The sequence below is a fragment of the Xenopus laevis genome, chromosome 8S, assembly GCF_017654675.1.
Source record: "Xenopus laevis strain J_2021 chromosome 8S, Xenopus_laevis_v10.1, whole genome shotgun sequence".
Lineage (NCBI taxonomy): Eukaryota > Metazoa > Chordata > Amphibia > Anura > Pipidae > Xenopus > Xenopus laevis.
In genome coordinates, this window is record NC_054386.1 from 81,353,066 (window position 1) to 81,372,946 (window position 19,881).

The 19,881-nt window shown below is 39.3% G+C and overlaps 1 protein-coding gene across 5 annotated transcripts in view; it reads right to left on the reverse strand.

Moving 5' to 3' along the window:
• Window positions 1-2,046: 2,046 nt before the first annotated feature.
• slc44a4.S (solute carrier family 44 member 4 S homeolog) overlaps window positions 2,047-19,881 on the reverse strand; it is a 40,806-nt gene continuing 22,971 nt past the window's right edge. For all 5 annotated transcript variants that reach the window (XM_041575249.1, XM_041575250.1, XM_041575248.1 and 2 more), the window contains 16 exons: window positions 18,782-18,842; window positions 17,637-17,742; window positions 17,460-17,543; window positions 17,253-17,365; window positions 16,137-16,259; window positions 15,652-15,751; window positions 15,255-15,347; window positions 13,808-13,910; window positions 13,273-13,526; window positions 9,876-9,970; window positions 9,420-9,523; window positions 8,719-8,792; window positions 8,460-8,530; window positions 7,145-7,239; window positions 6,947-7,031; window positions 2,047-3,317 (listed from right to left, as the gene is read on the reverse strand). In XM_041575249.1, coding sequence (XP_041431183.1) covers window positions 3,193-3,317; window positions 6,947-7,031; window positions 7,145-7,239; window positions 8,460-8,530; window positions 8,719-8,792; window positions 9,420-9,523; window positions 9,876-9,970; window positions 13,273-13,526; window positions 13,808-13,910; window positions 15,255-15,347; window positions 15,652-15,751; window positions 16,137-16,259; window positions 17,253-17,365; window positions 17,460-17,543; window positions 17,637-17,742; window positions 18,782-18,842 — 1,686 coding nt within the window. In that variant the 3' untranslated portion in view covers window positions 2,047-3,192. The remainder of the gene's footprint in view (window positions 3,318-6,946; window positions 7,032-7,144; window positions 7,240-8,459; window positions 8,531-8,718; window positions 8,793-9,419; window positions 9,524-9,875; window positions 9,971-13,272; window positions 13,527-13,807; window positions 13,911-15,254; window positions 15,348-15,651; window positions 15,752-16,136; window positions 16,260-17,252; window positions 17,366-17,459; window positions 17,544-17,636; window positions 17,743-18,781; window positions 18,843-19,881) is intronic.

Below are 19,881 nucleotides of genomic sequence, written 5' to 3' on the forward strand. Positions count from 1 at the left end.
TAAGGGGAACGTTAATAGGTTAATAAGGGGCTGTTATTTTACTGCTGGCAGCAAACAGCATTTTTTTTCTATCTCTTTCCCTATGCCTGCTAATTAAGGGGGAGGAGTTAATCAGGTAAATTCTGACCAGGCTTTGTGTTCTTTGGTTTAATACCTCTATAAATCTGTGACTTCAAAGCGAGTGTGGGAGCTGCTAAGCGAGTGTTGCATGTGAATTAAGTTTTAAATAGCGTTAAAAACCTTAAGGTGTTTAAAAACAAAAATCCATTTTTGAGGAATTGCACTTGGGAGACTGTAAGTACCCAGTGTAAATATAAGTGCAAGTGGGTTTGCTGGTCTTGTCACATGGATGTGGTGCTGGAGCAGCAGTTCCATGCAGTATTTACATGTGAGAGATGTCTGTGGGTTTTCATCTTGGAATCTGAACTGCAGACTCTAAAGGTGGCCATACACGGGCAGATAAAGCTGCCGATATCGGTCGTTTAGACCAATTTGACGAGCAGCAATCTGACCGTGTATGGGGGCTTCCGAAGGGTCTTCCCGATCGATATCTGGCCACGATATCAATCAGGAAGGTTTGATTTTTGACCGACCCGTCGGAGCCCCTTGGCGCATCGTAATTCGATCGATCGGCCGACATCGAATTACCCCCGATATAGCCATGCCGTTAGTGGCATATCGGGAAAAGATCCGCTCGTTTGGCGATGTCGCCAAAGGAGCGGATCTTTGAGTCTATGGCCACCTTAAGGGGGGAACTGGCAGCACTGAGGCAGCAGCAAATGTGGGGGAGGAAAGGAGACACAGATCAACCACTGGCAGGGGCCAGTGTAGGGGGGGGGGGGTGGAGGAAGGGCAGTGGAGACTAAGGGAGGCAGGTTTGTTACAGTTACAGGAGAAGTAGGGGGCAGAAGGGTAGGGGGGCTGGACCACAGCTTGTCCAAAATAACTGACTCACAATTTTGGCTGAAGATGCTGGGGAGTAAGGCTCTGAATTGGCATGTATGGAGCAGGCTGTCAATAGCAGCAATGATCCAGTACCTCAAACTTGTCACAGGAGGTCACCATCTATGCTCAGTGGACTCTGATCAGCTGTTGAGAAGCTTAGGGGTTGTCACACATTATCCAGCAGAAAACAAGGTTTATCTGTAAAATAAGCTGATGCTACAGGTCTGATTATTAAATTCTGATGCTAACTGCACTGGTTTCTGTTCTGCCATGTAGTAATTATCTGTATTAATTACTAATCAGCCTTATATTGTGACATTTTTATTCTATGTGTACTGTATATTGTGAGTGGGTCCCTAAGCTCAGTAACTGACATCAGCACATGCATGTGCAGTGAATCAGCAGAAAAGAAGATGGGGAGCTACTGGGGCATCTTTGGAGACATAGATCTTTACTGCTAAAGGGCTGTGGCTGCCTTGGGTTGATACAGAAGCTCAAAATATAATGTACAACATTTATAGCTACGTCTTTAGTTAAGCTTTAGTTCTCCTTTAAGGTTGGGGCAATTCTGCCCCAGGTACTAAATTTGCACTATAAATTATGCAAATTATTTAGAATTCAATTCCCATCTGGTCTGGTTCGGCATAGCCCACCAGGTTTTTCCTCTGTGTCCTGCTGGCCCAGTCCAACCCTGTGTACGTCCTAACATGACCAATAGAGGGCGCAATTCATTACATGTCCTAGAGATTAAATTTCCATAATCCATCCTCTTTGCAATCTCCCCTTCTTCCATAACTATCATTCTTTGTGTATTCTACCATTTATCCTCATCTCTCTTTCCTATCATTTAGGAAATGTGGTGACCTTGCCTATGCCCTGTGCATCAGACACATCTTTCTATGCCAACTTCTTGGTGCCTTTAACATGGCAGTTTTATACAAAGGGTACATGTGTCATACATCTGTCTTCATATGTGGATTCCCATTCAGTGTACCTGCAGCTATGTATGTGCACATAAAGCAATGCAAATAAGAATTGTGTTTACTGAATTCTCAAAGGATGATGGTTTGTTTCAGCTGTATATCCAGGCACACAAATATATACACTTTAATAATAAAACTTTTATTAAGCAGTCGGATTTTTTATTCAAGGTATGAAAGTAAATGTTAGCAGATAAAAAAATAACAGCAGATATCTATAAAAAATGTACACAGTATCTATACATTAAAGTCCGAGTTATCATCAGTATGGCTCTAATAAATGCCTCAAAATTGGCTATGTTTCATAAAAGGTTCGGACTGGGCCGGCGGGACACAGAGAAAAAACCTGATGGGCTCCCGCCGACCCAAACCTGCTCCCCTGATCGGCTGGTCCACAGAGAACAGGTGCTGCACTGCAGAGCCAGGATATTTGCGCATGCTCACGGCGTGACTTATGTGCATGCGAGCATCGAAAACGCATTTGTGCATGCAAGGGTCGGCGTTTGGAGGTCGGGAAGGGGCCTCATTGACTGCCAGGAGGGCCCTTCATATTGCAGCCTGGTGGGCCCCCAATGTTCCAGTCCGACCCTGTTCATAATGCCTTTTCCAACTGACAGACCTTGCTCCATTATGTCAGAATCAAATTTCTTCGCATCATAAAGAAGGGTGAAATCCACTGACAATTGTTTAATGTGAGCTAAAAAGGGCATTTATGCAGGTATGTGGCAGTCAGGACTGTAGGTTCTAAATTCTGTGGCAAGTAAGTGGTCACACAGGAAGAAAAATAAAGTGATAACTGAAAACGGAAGAAGGTGTAACAGCAAAGAGAAAAATCTGCCAAAGGCTCTAAATTGCTGCCATTTTGGAGATCTGAAACAGCAATGTTAGAAAATCAATACAAATACAGATTTTTTTTAAAGAAATGCTGTAATAAATTATTGTCTTCCTCTTTGAATACTCTATTGGAAGTGGATAAGATTCCATCTTGTATACAGAAAGTGCAACAGAATAGTGGCATTTATATTTCCTACTCTGATCCTTTCTCACAGGAAATGAGGTCATATAATATATTCATCTTTCTTGCTCCATGTGAGATTTTCTTTTTGGAAAAAGTTGGATCACAATTCATGTAAACTTATGGCACTGGCGACTAGTAATAAAATCTATATACAGACACAAGCAGATATCCTGGAAATGAAGTCCTCTCAGGACATTGGTCAGTTAAAAACGGAAATGATCAAATGAAATGATAACGGAGGTAAAGATGTTACTTTTTCTTTGTCTTCTCCTCGGACTTGGGTGGGCGGTTTTTCTTGTTTAAAATAGACATGAGGGATTTTGACATGTAAAATGGCTTCTCTGGCGACCCATCATTACGTTCTAAATCCTCCACTGAAAAAGGACACAGTCGTTCATTAACAATGAATTGCACCCTGAATATTCATTTGCTGACCATCATATACATTTATCAGCAGTTGCAATGTGTGAGTTTAATATTAATATTTAATCTTCTATAGAAAAGTCATTTTCAACTCCTAAAGCTCAGACACTAGTGATGGGTGAATTTATTCAAATTTCCAAGTTTCGCCACCAGCAAATAAAATCACGACATTTCCTGCGAAAATTCATCGGCGTTTTTTTACGCTGGTGACGAAATCTATGCCAGTGTCAATTTCGATACTGCCGACGATTAACAGACGCCCATTGACTTTAATGGGTGCCGGCGTCAACTTTGAATTGTCACTGGCGTCAGAATCTGTGTTTTGTGAATTTTTCACCCGTTTCGTGTCGAAGCGAAATGGGACAAATTCTTCCATCACTATCAGACACTAGCTTTCGGGCTTTTTCGAGTTTTTCTATTTCTCTAAAACCACAAATTCCATGAAAGGTATTAAAAGATCGGATTATAAAAAGTACAAATGAAAAAAAAGCACCCCTTGGCTGTGGCTCCCAGTGGCCTCAAAGCAAGTGCTTATTTTTGGATTACTGGCTTGGAGACAAGTTTTGGTTGCGTAAAAACCATATATACTGTCAAACTGAGGCTCCTGTAGGCTGCCAATCCACGTAGGGGCTACCAAATAGCCCTTATTTGGCACCCCCAGAAACATTTTTCATGCTTTTGTGGCTCTCCTATGTGGTTCACGGGTAAAAAAAAGGTTGGGGACCCCTGTTCTAGGAGCTTAAAGGGGCAATGCAAAGGCTCGGCACTAACGAAGCTTCTCTAAAAGAAATAAACAGGAGCACATCCAAGAATCTAGTTTAAAAAAGTCTTTATTGGTATTATATCGTTCATATCTCTGATCTGTCAGACATCTGAGCCATACTATATTAATAAAGGCTTTTTATTTTTAGATTATTGGACAGTGCTTTAACTTAAACTATTACTAGAGACTTAAAGTGGACCTGTCACCTACACATAAAAAGCTGCATAATGGAAGTCCTTTGCAAATGAAACATGAGACACATTCTTTTTTTTGTTAAAACATTCATACCTGTTATAAAGGTGTTTAAATATCTGAGCTGTCAATCAAATATTATTTTCCCCGCCTCTATGCATGAGGCATAGAAGCAGGGCAGTCAATTACTTTCACTTTCCATTCAGCAATTCCTACATGTCACTACACTCCTCAAATTTCCCTTTCACTCCTCAGGCTCTATCTTTATCTAGGGCACTGCACTTGGTCATTGGGTCCCCCATTCTGGTGCATTCACAAGATTTTGGAGGTGATACACCAGTTGTTTTAATTACAGTGTCCACAAAATGGTGCCTGCCTTCTTTTTGAGTTTAGTTTTGAAGTTGGCGGAGGCTTCCTTAGGGGGGATTCAGGGATATAATTCTAGAAGTAAATGGAAGAGGTGGTTGTAAAAAGATAGCAGAAATACTTTGTAAGTTTTCCCATGCTTAACAGGGAGCCCTAAATGGAGGATTATAGCAGCTGATAGTAGGGTGCACTAGTACAGGCAGAATATTACAAAAATGGCTCGATCTTGTAAATATTGTGATCGAGCCATTTCTGTAATATTCTGCCTGTACTAGTGCACCCTACTATCAGCTGCTATAATCCTCCATTTTAGGGCCATTTTTTATAAGTGGTATTGCCCAGAGACGCTGAGCTGAATCAACAGAACCTCAACCCCAACCTTTTTCACCCGTGAGCAACATTTGGATGTAAAAAGAGTTGGGGAGCAACACAAGCATAAAAAATGTTCCTGGATGAAGCCAAATAAGCACTGTGATTGGCTATCGGTAGCCCATATGTGGACTAGCAGCCTACAAGAGACTCAGTTTACCATTACACCTGGTTTTTATACAATCAAATCTTGCCTCCAAACCTGGAATTCAAAAATAATCACCTGCTTTGAGGCCACTGAGAGCAACATCTAAGGGTTTGGGGAGCAACATGTTGCTCATGAGCTACTGGTTGGGGATCACTGGACTACGCTATCAGTATTGGCTGTAAAAGGGAAATGTTAGACCAGGTTTTGTGGTAAGACCAGCCATTAGAGTTGCCACTGAATTGTCCAGATGATGGTGGTACATTTACTAACATTGGTACTAATCACACCATTAAAGTTACCATAGCTAGCATTCAGATCTTTCATGTTCTAACTTGCTATTTGCCTTCCACTTTGTTAAAAAGGACTCAGTATTGGCTTTAGCAAGGGCATAACAACAGAAACAACAGATACAAGGGCTAATTTTATTTGTTCAATATATATAATTTTTTACAAGGTTCATGGATTGAGAATAAAATATTTTGCTGCAGGACCCAGAAAGCACCTTTGGGATCTCATATTATCATGTTTTGTGGTTGTAGAGATTACAAATCTCAAATTACAATTGCTTTTGCTTTAGTAGATAACAATGTGGAGTGGTGGATTTGTTGGGTAAAACAGCATGGAACATTGATAGGAATGTGTGGTTTCTATTAACAGAGAATTTGACTTGTAACTCTTTATTTTTAACATTTGCTTAGGGCCAGCCGTTAGGAATAGGCCAACTGAAAAACTGGAGTCAGGTTACATACAAGATCCACAATGTTATCTGTTGGTACGATTTTACATTTTCTATTGGCTGGAAGATGCAGCAGCGAGAATTTCTCACAGCTTGAGTAGAGGCTGACACTTGCTGGTATGGCAAGAGCAATCATTAAAGGAACAGTTCAGTGTAAAAATACAAACTGGGTAAATAGATAGACTGTGCAAAATAAACAATATTTCTAATATAGTTAGTTAGTGAGGAACAAAAAGATTTGCCGCGCGGAAAATGTTTTTTGACCACACTCATTTTTTAGGCCATAACCCCTAATTACCATGTCCATTTTACAAAATTTGATAGGTTATGAAAGTTTGAACACATTTCTTTGTTTTTTATATGTAATTACAGTTTTGCTTATGAAGGTGAGTTGCCCTTTAAGCTGTGAGTCTTCCTACTTATCTTATCTAAAACTGTTACAAAAGTATCTTAAGTATGTATTCTGGGCTCTCTGCCAAGAGCCAATTAAGTTAGAAACTTTGTCTATTTTTCTGGCTGTTCAGTGCAGGAGATCAAAGAGAAACTCAGGAAATGTCACACTGCGGGTTGAGATGTCAAAAGCAAGACTGTCCCGCTCAAAACGGAACAGTTGGAAAGGTATGCCCCATCAAGTCACTGATTGGCTACTGCTTGGTCATCAGGGTAACCAATCAGTGGAAACCAAGAGAGCTGAAAAGCAGGAAGTAGTGTTCTAGCTATTATGTTAGACATCCAGTCACTCCAGCCTTTATACATTACATTTTTGGCTAACTAACTATATTAGAAACATTTTTTATTTTTCACAGCCTATCTATTTACCCAGTTTTTATACTGAACATTTCCTTTAAAGTGGTCTTCTAGGTTAATGAGCAGGGTCTTACTGATGCATGATTCTGTTATGGGACTGTTACAAAGCTGCAGATTTGTGTCGCCAAGCTGTGATGATAACTTGGAGTTTGCAGAATGAAGTAAACTTCCTAAGAATCTTTTATTATATAATACTCACAAAAACACAGGAACAGGGTATCCACACACATGTTGTAAACGCTAAAGAAACCATGAGCAATCATGTATGACCCAAGTACCACCGTCTGTAACGAAAATACATTCAATTAGCAGTGTAACCAAAAATGAGCCCACCATTTCATCTCCTGTAACTACAATAGTAAAAGTGTCCATGTGGTGGCACGCTTACTCTACTTACCAGAATAGGAATCCAGTAATAGTTCAACGCTGGGGACTTAAATGAATCATTTGGAATTGGAATCCGGCCAGAGAAAAAGAAGAATGCCAGTACACCTAATGAAATACATTTTGTTTTAGAGCAAGAAAATGAAAAAACTAGCAAGGCAACAAAAGAAAAACAATTAAAGGGAGCTGATGACCATCTCAAACTTGACAAATGACAGCAGATCCTGGTGAGGAGAGAGAGGAAAGGCCATGGTTTAATAAGACTAGATGTTAAAAAAGCTAAAAGGTTAAAGGGATACTGTCATAGGAAAATAAAAAATCAAAATGAACCAGTTAATAGTGCTGCTCCAGCAGAATATTTTCTAACCCTATTTTCTAACCCTGTCTTCTTGTTAGTAGCTTTACCTTAGCCGTATCAGCTAAGCCTGTGATTAAAACTTTAACATTCTGTTATAAATAGTTGTTTTAAAGGGATACTGTCATGAAATGAATCAGTTAATAGTGCTGCTCCAGCAGAATTCTGCACTGAAATCCATTTCTCAAAAGAGCAAACAGATTTTTTTATATTCAATTTTGAAATCTGACATGGGGCTAGACATTTTGTCAATTTCCTAGCTGCCCCAGGTCATGTGACTTGTGCCTGCACTTTAGGAGAGAAATGCTTTCTGGCAGGCTGCTGTTTTTCCTTCTCAATCTAACTGAATGTGTCTCAATGAGATATGGGTTTTTACTATTGAGTGTTGTTCTTAGATCTACCAGGCAGCTGTTATCTTGTGTTAGGGAGCTGCTATCTGGTTACCTTCCCATTGTTCTTTTGTTTGGCTGCTGGGGGGGAAAGGGAAGGGGTGATATCACTCCAACTTGCAGTACAGCAGTAAAGAGTGATTGAAGTTTATCAGAGCACAAGTCACATGACTTGGGGCAGCTGGGAAATTGACAATATGTCTAGCCCCATGTCAGATTTCAAAATTGAATATAAAAAATCTGTTTGCTCTTTTGAGAAATGGATTTCAGTGCCAAATTCTGCTGGAGCAGCACTATTAACTGATTCATTTTGAAAAAAAACGTTTTTCCCATGACAGTATCCCTTTAAAACAACTATTTATAACAGAATGTTAAAGTTTTAATCACGAGCTTAGCTGATACGGCTAAGGAAAAGCTACTAACAAGAAGACAGGGATAGAAAATAGGTATATACAATTGTAAAAGTCTTCCTTTAAAAATGGTAGAGCTAAGAACATACAGGGGCCTAGAAAAAGGTGATGGTGCAATGGGGATGCAGACCCTCATGAGAATTAAGTACATTCTGCTCATTCCCGTTTTCTTACCTACTCCTCCAACAACGATGAGTTTCCCAAAGAATATGAGCAAATCAGTGACTTTATCCAGGACAACTACCCTGCAAATACCGAAACAAGTGTGTTCACAATATGCTGAACTTGGCAAAAAAATCATAAAAGTTTTATAGTTATTATACAATTCAGTGACTATTTAAATACACAGAGTATATGTTTTGTGCCCAAACTGTGGCTGAAGAAGAGATGCCAGTATTGTAAGAACGGTAATTACATTAGGAGGGTTGGTTACCTTACAATGTTTCGCATTAACAGCTTGAAAGCATTTTTAGCAGAAACGCAGAAGTTTTTCCCATAAACAGCAATCTGTGAGAAAGTAAGAATATGTTACAAAAATATGAAATATACATATTATATACATATTAATATAGCAGAGGAGTGACAAATCATTCTCCTAAGTCTTCCATGCTTTCATTATTCACAAGCCTACATGACACATATAACATGACATTATTTTATTAATGTAATAGATGGTGTATACATACACACATATATATATCTATATATATATATATATATATATATATATATATATATATATAATACAGATAAAATATTGAGCGGTGCACAAAGTAAAGAGGACCCTGTTCAATAGAGCTTACAAACTAACAGAGCTTCCAATCACTTCCTAAATGTACCCACAGATTTAGCAATTACATATTCACAGTATAGAAATATCCAAATCCAATATAAAAGAACGACATTCATCACATTCATTAGCAATTTTTTTAGAATTTAAATAAGATGAAGTTCAATGACTTGCACCCAAACCACCAAAATGAAATCCTTGCCTCTTGCATCCCAAGACTAAAATACTATTTTGGCTCCTGCAGCTGCACCCAATTGCCAGTACTCCTAAGTGTCACTTCATGGAAGATTCTTGTAGGTATTTACTATTTCATTTATAAGTAGCGGCCTTATTAGATATCTTACCATAATATATGCATTGCGATTTAGGAATTTGATGAATTTTTCCAGGCACCAGAAGCAGCATTTCAGACAGCAGAGTAGGAAACGTGTACAAGGATTCTGGGCCCCTTTTTTTAAAAAAACAAAAAGGCGGTCATGTTTTAAAGATATGACCATATATATTTCTCTACTGTTGAAGTTTCCTATCTGCAGCTATCAGAGCAAGTAAAACGAAGGGGGAATTTCACTGTATACAGTCAAGTTTATTATAAAAACAGTACACATCTTTTAATTAAAGTATATTGGAGATAGATTTATTTTTCATTAAAGAAAGTAAAAATGGGATTCTATTTTTTGCCTTTATATCCCCTTTAAGGAGAGTATTTGTGTAAAACCTAGGAAGGGAATAAAAGATCAACAACAAATATTTGTTTCATATAATCTTTCATGTTAATCGTCAACAGTACCACCACTCATTACCTTTTAGTTTATGGTCCAGATATTCCAATATTATTCGGATTAGCTGAACAATGGTAAGGATGAGAGATCCAAATGCCAAAGAGCCAGTATGATATCTATTAGGACGGAAGCATTGTTTTACATCACAAAGAAATGGATGGTATAAAAGAGATACATGTAAGGCACAAAATTCGCAACATTTTTGGCAAAGCGAAACGGGAGAAATTAGCCCATCACTAAGAATGAAATTTAAAATAAAAGACTTGGGTTTGCCAGCAGTACAAATGCACAGAAACAATTTATCACAGCTCCAGTGTCGTTAAAGGAACAGTAACGTCAAAAAATAAAAGTGTTTTAAAGTAATGAAAATATAATGCAGTGTTGCCCTGCACTGGTAAAACTGCTGTGTCAGAAACACTACTATTGTTTATATAAATAAGCTGCTGTGTAGCAATGGGGGCAGCCATTCAAAGGAGAAAAGGCTCAGGTTACACAGCAGATAGCAAATAAGCTCTGTCTGTCTAATGGTGTTATCTGTTATCCATTAGTTAACCTGTGCCATATAGCCGTTTTTCAATTTCCGCCATTGCTCCACAGCAGCTTATTTATATGAACTACAGTAGTGTTTTTTAAAACACTTACATTTTTTGGTGTTACTGTTCCTTTAAGGAAGCAGAACGAAGCATAAAAACCATAACAATAGTAAAGAAGCGTAACAAAGTCAACAGTGGCAAACAAAGTAACAAAGCGAATACTTGATACTTTTATATACTGTGTATATATCCCATCAGACGTGATAGATGAAACTACGCACCGTCAATTTATCAGTTTATATTTAGCTCAATATTGTGACCTTTTCTTTCACAAGATAAAGCCCATAATCACACCAATGGTAAGCGTGAGAATACAGTTAGAAAACAGCACAGGAAGTTTATTCCACTAAGTCCATGGAGGAGAGTGTATTAAACCTGAAAATCAATTTACTCTTGCATTGTAAAATGCTTTAACTCTATCACCACCGATGTTACCTCTTATTTCTTTTCATTGTGTGTCAAAAAATAAAAAAAATCCTTCATGCGCTTATAAAGTTATCTTAAAGGCGTGTGCATAATGTATCATTTTATGTGTGCACAGACATAAGTAGTCCTAAACAATTAAATAATTAAAGTTAACTTTTAGGGGCAGATTTATTAAGGGTCGAATAGTAAATTCAGATTCAAATAAAAAATGTTGAATTTCTTTTTGGTGTTAAAATTCACAATTAAATTTCAATTCCCCAATTCGAATGTCAATTTGAATGTCAGATTCATCACACCTTGACTATGGAAACAGTTCTCATTCGAATATTCTCCACCTAAAACCTGCTGAGTTCATTTGCAAGTAGGGATGCACCGAAACCACTATTTTGGATTCGTCAGAACCCCCAAATCCTTCGTGTAAGATTTGGCCGAATATCAAACCAAATCTGAATCCTAATTTGCATATGCAAATTAGGGATGGGAAGGGGAAAACATTTTTTACTTCCTTGTTTTGTGACAAAAAGTCATTCAATTTCCCTCCCTGCCCCTAATTTGCATATGCAAATTAGGATTCGGATCGACCGGGAAGAAGAATTCCAAATCCTGCTGAAAAAGGATCCTGGATTCGGTGCATCCATATTTACAAGTTAATGGCAGAGTTCCCTTTAACCATTTGAATATGTTAATTGCCTTCCTGACATTTAAGTTTTTTTCAGAGGAAAAACTTGATTCGAATTCGATTAGAATTTTCGGGTCGGGACTATTCGATCGAAAATTAGACATTTGAAAATTTTCAACCTCCCATTCGAGTTGTGAGTATATTCGAATTTATTTGAGTAAAAAAGAATCACAAGTTCGAAATTCGACCTTTGATAAATCTGCCCATTAGTTTGTTCTGACACTTCTTCTTCTTAGTATTCTTTTGACACTTTCCACCATTCAAATGGGGGTCACTGACCCCATCTAAAAAACAAATGCTGTGTAAGGCTACACATTTATTGTTATTGCTATTTTTTTATTACTCATCTATTTATTCAAGCCCTCTTCTATTCATATTCCAGTCTCTCATTCAAATCAGTACTTGGTTGCTAGGGTAATTTGGACCCTAGCTACCAAACTGCAGACATTGCAAACTGGAGAATAAAAAGCCTAATAGCTCAAAACCCCCAACTAATAAAAAATTAAAACCAATTGCAAATTGTCACAGAATATCACTCTCTACATCATACTAAAAGTTAATTTAAAGGTGAACAACCCCTTTAAGTGTTGTTGTTTGTGCGGACCAGCATTATTGTGTACTGGCCTCATAATTTATATGTGTGCCGGGAGTGCATAACCTATAGGGAACATTTTTTAGCACCCCTAATCCTATTTAGAGTGTGACAAATTACCATGCATTTAATGATGTAAGAGTATGTCCCTTATGTAATAAATTGGATAAACAACTAAATAATTATGTCTCTCAAATGCTTCTCTGATTGAGCTTTGATGATTAACAACTGGCAAAGATAATTTATTTTACTCATCATTATGTACAAAAATATGACGTTGTGCTTGATAGAAGTCTTTTTCCACTATGAGGGTGATGGAAAAATACTCAAGTCAACATACTCCTACATGTGATACAATTAGGGCATCTTTGTATCCCCCTTATCTATGTTTGTAGTAGGAAATAAGAGTTACCGTATATACTCGAGTATAAGCCGAGTTTTTCAGCCCCCAAAATATGCTGTAAAACTCTACCTCGGCTTATACCCGGGTCAAGCGCAAAAACGGTCGCCGGCGTCTAAGAATAGTTGCCGGCCTCCAAGAATAGTCACTGGTATCCAAGAATAGTCGCCGGCATCCAAGAATGGTCATCGGCATCCAAAAACGAGACGCCGCACCTCCAATGGGAGCAGAAACCCTCAATTTTTTGATTGAAACTTACCAGAAGCTGCTGCATTTCTCACCCTAGGCTTATACTCGGCTTATACTCGAGTCAATAAGCTTTCCCAGTTTTTGGAGGTAAAATTAGGTACCTCGGTTTATACTCGGGACGGCTTATACTCGAGTATATAAGGTAATGTATCAACAATTCCCTACAACTGTGACCTCTTCTATAGCCAATAATTGATTGGTAACAGCCATAGAACGATTTATCGATTCCAAAAATACCCAACAGTTCTTAACCATCTTGGAAACTTTCTCTTCCCCAGGGATAGAGGTTGTAGCAAAGTCAAGAGCAAGAGAATGCTATTCTAGATTTTATAGTAAATATATGTGGCTATGTTCTGCCCTGGTCTCTAAAGATACAACATAAATATATTTCGCAAATTCACTAGCTACCAGGAAGTCATTTATCTTTTCAGTTTCGTAAGAGTGACAGGATATAATGACACAATAACAAATACACTCACCGCAGAGTACGCATGAAGGATTCAGCCACGGGGAAGAATGGGATGTCTTTGGGTTTGTGGAAAGCCCAGTAATAAGATGCAAAAGCCCCAGCCAGGACGCACTGTCCCAGAGCAATGACGAAATTAATACACCAAAGGAAACCAATTACATTATAAATCTGCAGGTTGAAGAGATTGGTTTGGAAGAGTCCCTCGTTATTGTATCTTTGGAAAATACAGCGAGCTTCTTTGCAAGAACTGGAGGGTGAAAACGTCTAAAAATTAAATAAAAATGTATAAAGTTACATTGTGTTTAATTGATACAATAAGCAGTGATTAATACACATAAGTGAACACTTAGAAAGGTAGATCAGAATAGGGAAACTCATTACACAGGTCAAAGTTCTCCAAGGGCTGTAGCACAGAGGAAGTAGGAGGAATTTATAGTACAGGAGTATTCTATATTATATAGTTATTGACTCTATGACACACACAAACCCATCGTTATAGCAACAACCACACAATTATTTCCTTACCACTTCACTTTCACACTCACCATGGGATTGCAAGTTTCATTTCCTGTGATATTTTCACATCCTGGGAGGCTTGTGTTTACTGTGGAGATTCTATAGATTGGAGCCCCAGAGGTAGCGAGGTATCTGTTTTGTGTTAAGGAACCAAAAGCTGTGGTTTCTACTACATAAATATTCCCCGGGCAGAGAACAATTGCTCCTAGTCACTGTAAGAAAGCATTACCCGGGTGGCCAAGTGGGCAGCGGGGTCCAATGCCGCGTTCTCAGCGTGGACGCCCACTGCGCTGCTTCCTGCTTCTGTGCTGGCTTCCTCTAAAGGCGCGCGCCGCGCACGTTCTTCATTTAAAGGCGCAGTCGCACTGGCGTGATGATGCCAGCGCGCAATTGGGTGAAATTCAAATGTATATAAAGCCCATTTAGTTTACAGGACCTTGCCTGTTGTTAGGTTCAATTTGCTTTGTTCCTAGGTGCTTCATACTTGTATTCTGACTGATCTATTGTGTTTTTGACCCTTGCCTGCCTGATTACTACTCTGATCTCTCCAATCCTGATCCTGCCTGTCTGTGACTATTCTGACCTCTCCAATCTGACCTTAGCCTGTCCTTCGACTATTCTACACTCTCTATCCTGATTCCGGCCTGTCTGACCATTCTATATGCTTGTGCTGGCCCAGCCTGCCTGTTCCTGGTGGTGTTCTTCCTTACAGTATCCTGGTGAAACGATTGTGCCCCTTTGCTCGTCCAGAACCGTTAGCTTTGCGCCTCTCTCTTTTAAGACCTGGCGGCATCCAATTAGCCGAGGGCTCCTCCCAAGGTGAAAGGCGGCGGTTAAAGGCAAAAGTGAGAGACCAGGGAGCTTAGCTTGGGTTCTGGATATAGGGTGCCGATCGTGACAGTCACTATATGCTATCATGGCAGTCACCATTGCTTTATTTCTTATCATACCAATAGAGCACAACCTCATTAACTTAGAAGGCTACACAGAAAACAAAGAAAGGAAAACATTGTGTTATCTGGAAAACTCTGGTCTAAATTAATTATTTAATACCAATTGGGGCAGACAACATTTTTCTACCAGTCAGTTGCTTTCACCATAATTTATTATGTGAATGGTTTATAATCTCTATAAAAGTACTGCAGAATATGTCATAAAGTTCAATAACAGAAATAATCTTTGAAAATGTATAAAGCCTGCCTAAATAAGGAAATGTATTTGGTATATGTTCTTCCCTCACAAAAGATGCAGCCTGCGGGTCATTTAAGTCTTAGATGATATATTATTCCCTTAACTGTACAAATACTAATTAATGTAACGGAGCACAGTGGTTCAAAATTCTAAATAAAATGCAGAACCTTGCTCCTTTCAGCACTAACTAAGTCCACAGTCATATTCAACACAACTACATGTAATCTGCAAGGTTTATTTCCAGCGTTGCTCAGATGCTCGGTTGTCATGACATGCAAAGGATACAGTGCGGTCATTCCCCAGTATGCTACACAGACAACGAGGAGCACAAATGTGACAAGAGGATAGAAGAGAGAGGACATTATATGCCCAATCGCTCTGAGAAGTGCCGTGGCATATCAGTGGGTTGATCGATGGAACATGAGACATGACAAGGATATGGAAAGAATGGAGGAAATAAGAAAAAGATGAATGCTGCATGAGGATTAAGTACAATAAAAGACATAAACATTTCATGTAATCATGTATCAACCAACCCTTTTTCCATAATAACACCCCATCTTATCAATAACTAATAATATATTTGAATTTATGTATGCCATTTTTTAGTCCATTGCCCTTTCCCTTCTAGTAACTGTAGTAAACAGTCCCCAGCAAAAAACAGCAAACATCCTCAACTCACTTGCTGGCTTCCTTAATCAGTGCGATGGCTATGAGGATCCTTTTCCGCAAGAAAAGCAAGACCAAAAGAAGGATTGCTTCAATCACAGCCAGGACAATTACTGAGGAAAGAGTGAGGTATAGAGAGAGAGCTCAGTCAGTAAAGTGATATGTCTTTGCTTACTAACAATAAAATGAGTCTTATGTGATCACAACAACTTGGCATAACAAGTTTGAGTTGAGTGGTGTAAAGGCACAACTACCCCCATATGTAATAAAAGGCACTAAGTTTGCCCAGGGGCAGTAACCCATAGCAACCAATAAGATGTCTGTGTTTAACCAGATGTCCAGTAAATTCTACCTGCTAATTGGTTGCTATGGGTTACTGCTCCTGGGCAAACGTAGTGCCTTTTATTATATAACCCCCAAATATGTCTAGTTTTAAATGTAAAATGTAAAGTAAACCTCCAGATAACAGATTTATGTGACATAACAGTAAGGACTTACAGATTGCCAACCATGTTTCTTTCACTCGGAAGTAAACACCAAGGTTAAAGGTGAAACCCACATCTGACACGGATACCCCTTGTTTGTTCAGGGTATCATACTCCATGTAGCAATGGTATATTCCTGTAAGAGAAGAAATCCATAAATTCCTATCATGCTGGTGAGTATGAGTAAATATGGCCATACATTGGCTGATCCTCTAGGGCAGTGATCCCCAACCAGTGGCTCAAGAGTAACATGTTGCTCACCAACTAATTGGATGTTGCTCCCAGTGCCCTCAAAGCAAGTAATTATTTTTGAAAATCAGGTGTACTGCCAAACAGTACACATAGGGGCTATAAAATAGCCAATCGCAGCCCTTATTTGTCAACGCAGGAACTTTTTTAAGCTTATGTTGCTCCCCAACTCTTTTTACATTTGAATGTGGCTCACGAGTAAAAAAAGGTTGGGGACCCCTGCACTAGGGTATCAGACCATTCAGCTAAATGCATGGATTCTGTAGGAATATCCCAATACATTTATGACCGCCTTCCTCTTCCTATTATTCTAATCAATCAGAACTGCAAGAAGTTAAAGGAGAAACAAACCCCTTATTAAAAAAAACCCTACCGCCCAACCCCACATAGACCCTCATCCCCCCCAGCCTAGCTGCTACCCCTGGCAAATGCCAATAACTTTTTACTTACCCCTGCAGATTCAGGGATCGGAGTTCACGGCAGCCATCTTCCGGGTCTTCGGTCATCTAAGAATGAGACTGGCGGAGTGGCTCATGCGCAGTTGGAGCAATTTCCCGTTTAGCGACAACTGTGAATGCGCGAAATGAACGGAAATTGCAGAAGCACCAGAAGACACAGAGACCCAGAAGATGGCTGCCGAAACGCTGATCCCTGAATCAATTAAAAAAAAAAACTACTTCTACTCACAACCCGGAGTGTGGTCTCTCTGCAACTTTGGCTGGGGATAATATATTTTGGCAACAGGTGCCCTTTAAACAGTGGAAGCAGAAAAAAGCATCGTTTTTTGGAAGTTACATAAAGGAAAGGGACCACTGTAAATAAGGTCAGATGAATAAACATTAAAAATTCATATCACAGTGGGTGTAACAAGTATCTGTACCATATCCAATAACCCCAATGACACCGACGATAAGCACCCAGACCAGGATTCCAGCTGTGAAACGCAGCAGGATCAGGAAGAGAAGGCTGACCACCATTGCAATAACCAGTGCTCTGAGAAACAAAGACAAGTTGTTTGAGAATCAAAAGCCTCATGGTGCACAATGTTTTATGGAATGTAAAATAGTCATAGGTAGAAATTACTCACGTGATAATCCACGGCCAAGATTTGGCAAAATCTTCAAATATTTTCTTCCCAACGTTCTGGAAATTGAAGGAATCTAAAATTTGACTGAAACAGAAAGAAATTGTTGTTGGACATGGAGAGAAAAGGGAGGAAAATGTATCAAAAAGGAAGTGATGGGAAATCAAAATATGTTCTTACCTAGCAGCTTCACTGATATTAGCTTTTGACTGGTTCCCAGTTAAGCCATTAATGCTGAAATCCGCAGGAAAGGTGAGATTAGAGCCTGGGAAACACCTGTTAAAGACTAAAGGAAAAAATAGAAGATGCAGAGTTAGATGTTCAGCCAGGTGCAATTTACTTCCAAAATAGCCAAGACCCATACCTTACTATCAGACACCAACCCTATGTCATGAAGACAAAACAATCCAGTCTTTGATTCTCTTTAAAGGAGAAACAAACCCTTAATAAAAAAAACTCCTACCCCCCTACCCTACATAGACCCCCTCCCTCCTCCCCCCAACCTCGCTTCTACCCTGTGCAAATGCCCCTAACTCTTTACTTACCCCTCCATGCAGATTCTGTCCAGCGGAGTTCATGGTAGCCATCTTGTTCTCTTCGGTAATCTTCAGAATGAGGCCAGCGTATCGGGCCATGTGCAGTTGGAGCAATTTTCTGTTTCGTGACAACTCAGAAAATTGCAGAAGCGCTGGTCTCATTCCGAAGATTACCAAAGCGGCTGAAGATGGTGCGCGTGAACTCTGATGCCTGAATCTGCACCACGGGGTAAGTAAAACGTTAGGGGCATTTGCCCAGGGTAGCAGCTAGGCCGGGGGGGGGGGAGGAGGGGGTGTCATCTATGTAGGGTAGGGTTTTTTTTTAATTAATGGGTTGTTTCTCCTTTAAGCCTATTTTTTGTCACACTAAGGGCACCTGAAAATACCTCTTCAATAACCAACACTTGGATCGCTGCATGCAACACACTTTACATGTGACAATCCATTATTCTGCATTTTACCACTTGTAAGCTGTTTCACATCCACCGATTACCGTTTTCGTTAATGGAGAGGTATTTTTTTAGGAAACTTGTCACCCCGTAGTACAGATTTTGCATGGGTGACAAATCTCTCTGTGTGAAATGGGATCATAAAATAAGGTCTATATTTAGTAATATCTGAAGCATGTAAAAGAATGTTATCTTCCAAAGATTTTAGCAATCTATGTAAACGTGAGTGTGCCGGTCATTCTTCAATAATTTCACATACATCCAAGGCAAGGCGTTTATTCTCACTGGCCCCCTGCTTTGGCCAGTCCCGCAACATGCTAGCCTGTGTAACAGTACTTACAGGAAGTTGAAGGAACAAGGAACACGGGACACAGCTCCTTAGCAGCAATTTCTGCCACTGTCTGTAAGCCAGGAGAAATAAATCACATGAGAATATGCATTAGGTAATATTTGCCCATCAGGGCACCTCAGATTTCAAAAACTGCTGAACGATGTACTGTGACATCATTTCATTATAATAAAAGGAGTTTCAACCCTCTCAAGTGCTAATCGAACTTTCACGTTTTTTTAATTGAAAAAACACCTCAAAACAGACCTGCTATCAGCTACAGGTATGGGAATATCTGGAAAGCCGTTATCCAGAAAGCTCTGAATTACGGAAAGCCTGTCTTCCATAGACTCCATTTTATCCAAATCTTGAAAAATCATTTAAATTTTTCCCTGTAATAATAAAAAAGTACCCTGTGCTTGATCCAAACTAATTAATCCTTACTGGAAGCAAAACCAGCCTATTGGGTTTATTTAATGTTTACATGATTTCCAGTAGATTTAAGGTATGAAGATGCAAATTATGGAAAGATCCATTATCCAGAAACCCCCAAGTCCCGAGCATTCTGGATAACAGGTCCCATACCTGTACAATATTTCTGCTCAAAATAACAAGAAAGCAGTATAGCAGCCTGACCAGTCCAAGGATGTCAATGGTTTGTGAGTTTAGGTAGGGATGGGCAAATTCTCTCGCCTTGTTTTGCCGCAAAAATGACTCCCATAGACTTGTATTGCGTTGTGCGTCAAAAAATTTGTGGCGAAACTAAACGGGTCAAATTCACCCATCCCTAAGTGTAGGTGTAGAGCCAGAAATATATATATATTAAATAGGTCATACAAGTGAGCACTTCATTCCAAGCTATCCTCATTTTCCTAGCAACAGGCTGCCCCTGACTTCCCAGAAAGAGCAACAAAGACATGCAAATGACCCTTTAACGGAGAAAAGGATATGCTAAGACAATTTGCAGTTGGTCTTCATTTTTATTATGTGTGGTCTTCTTTGAGGTAGAAGAAGGCCTACAATTCAAAAACTAAAAATAAGACCAAGTTGCTAAGAATTATTAATTCAATAACATACTAAAAGTTAATTTAAACCACCTCTTTAATGTCCCT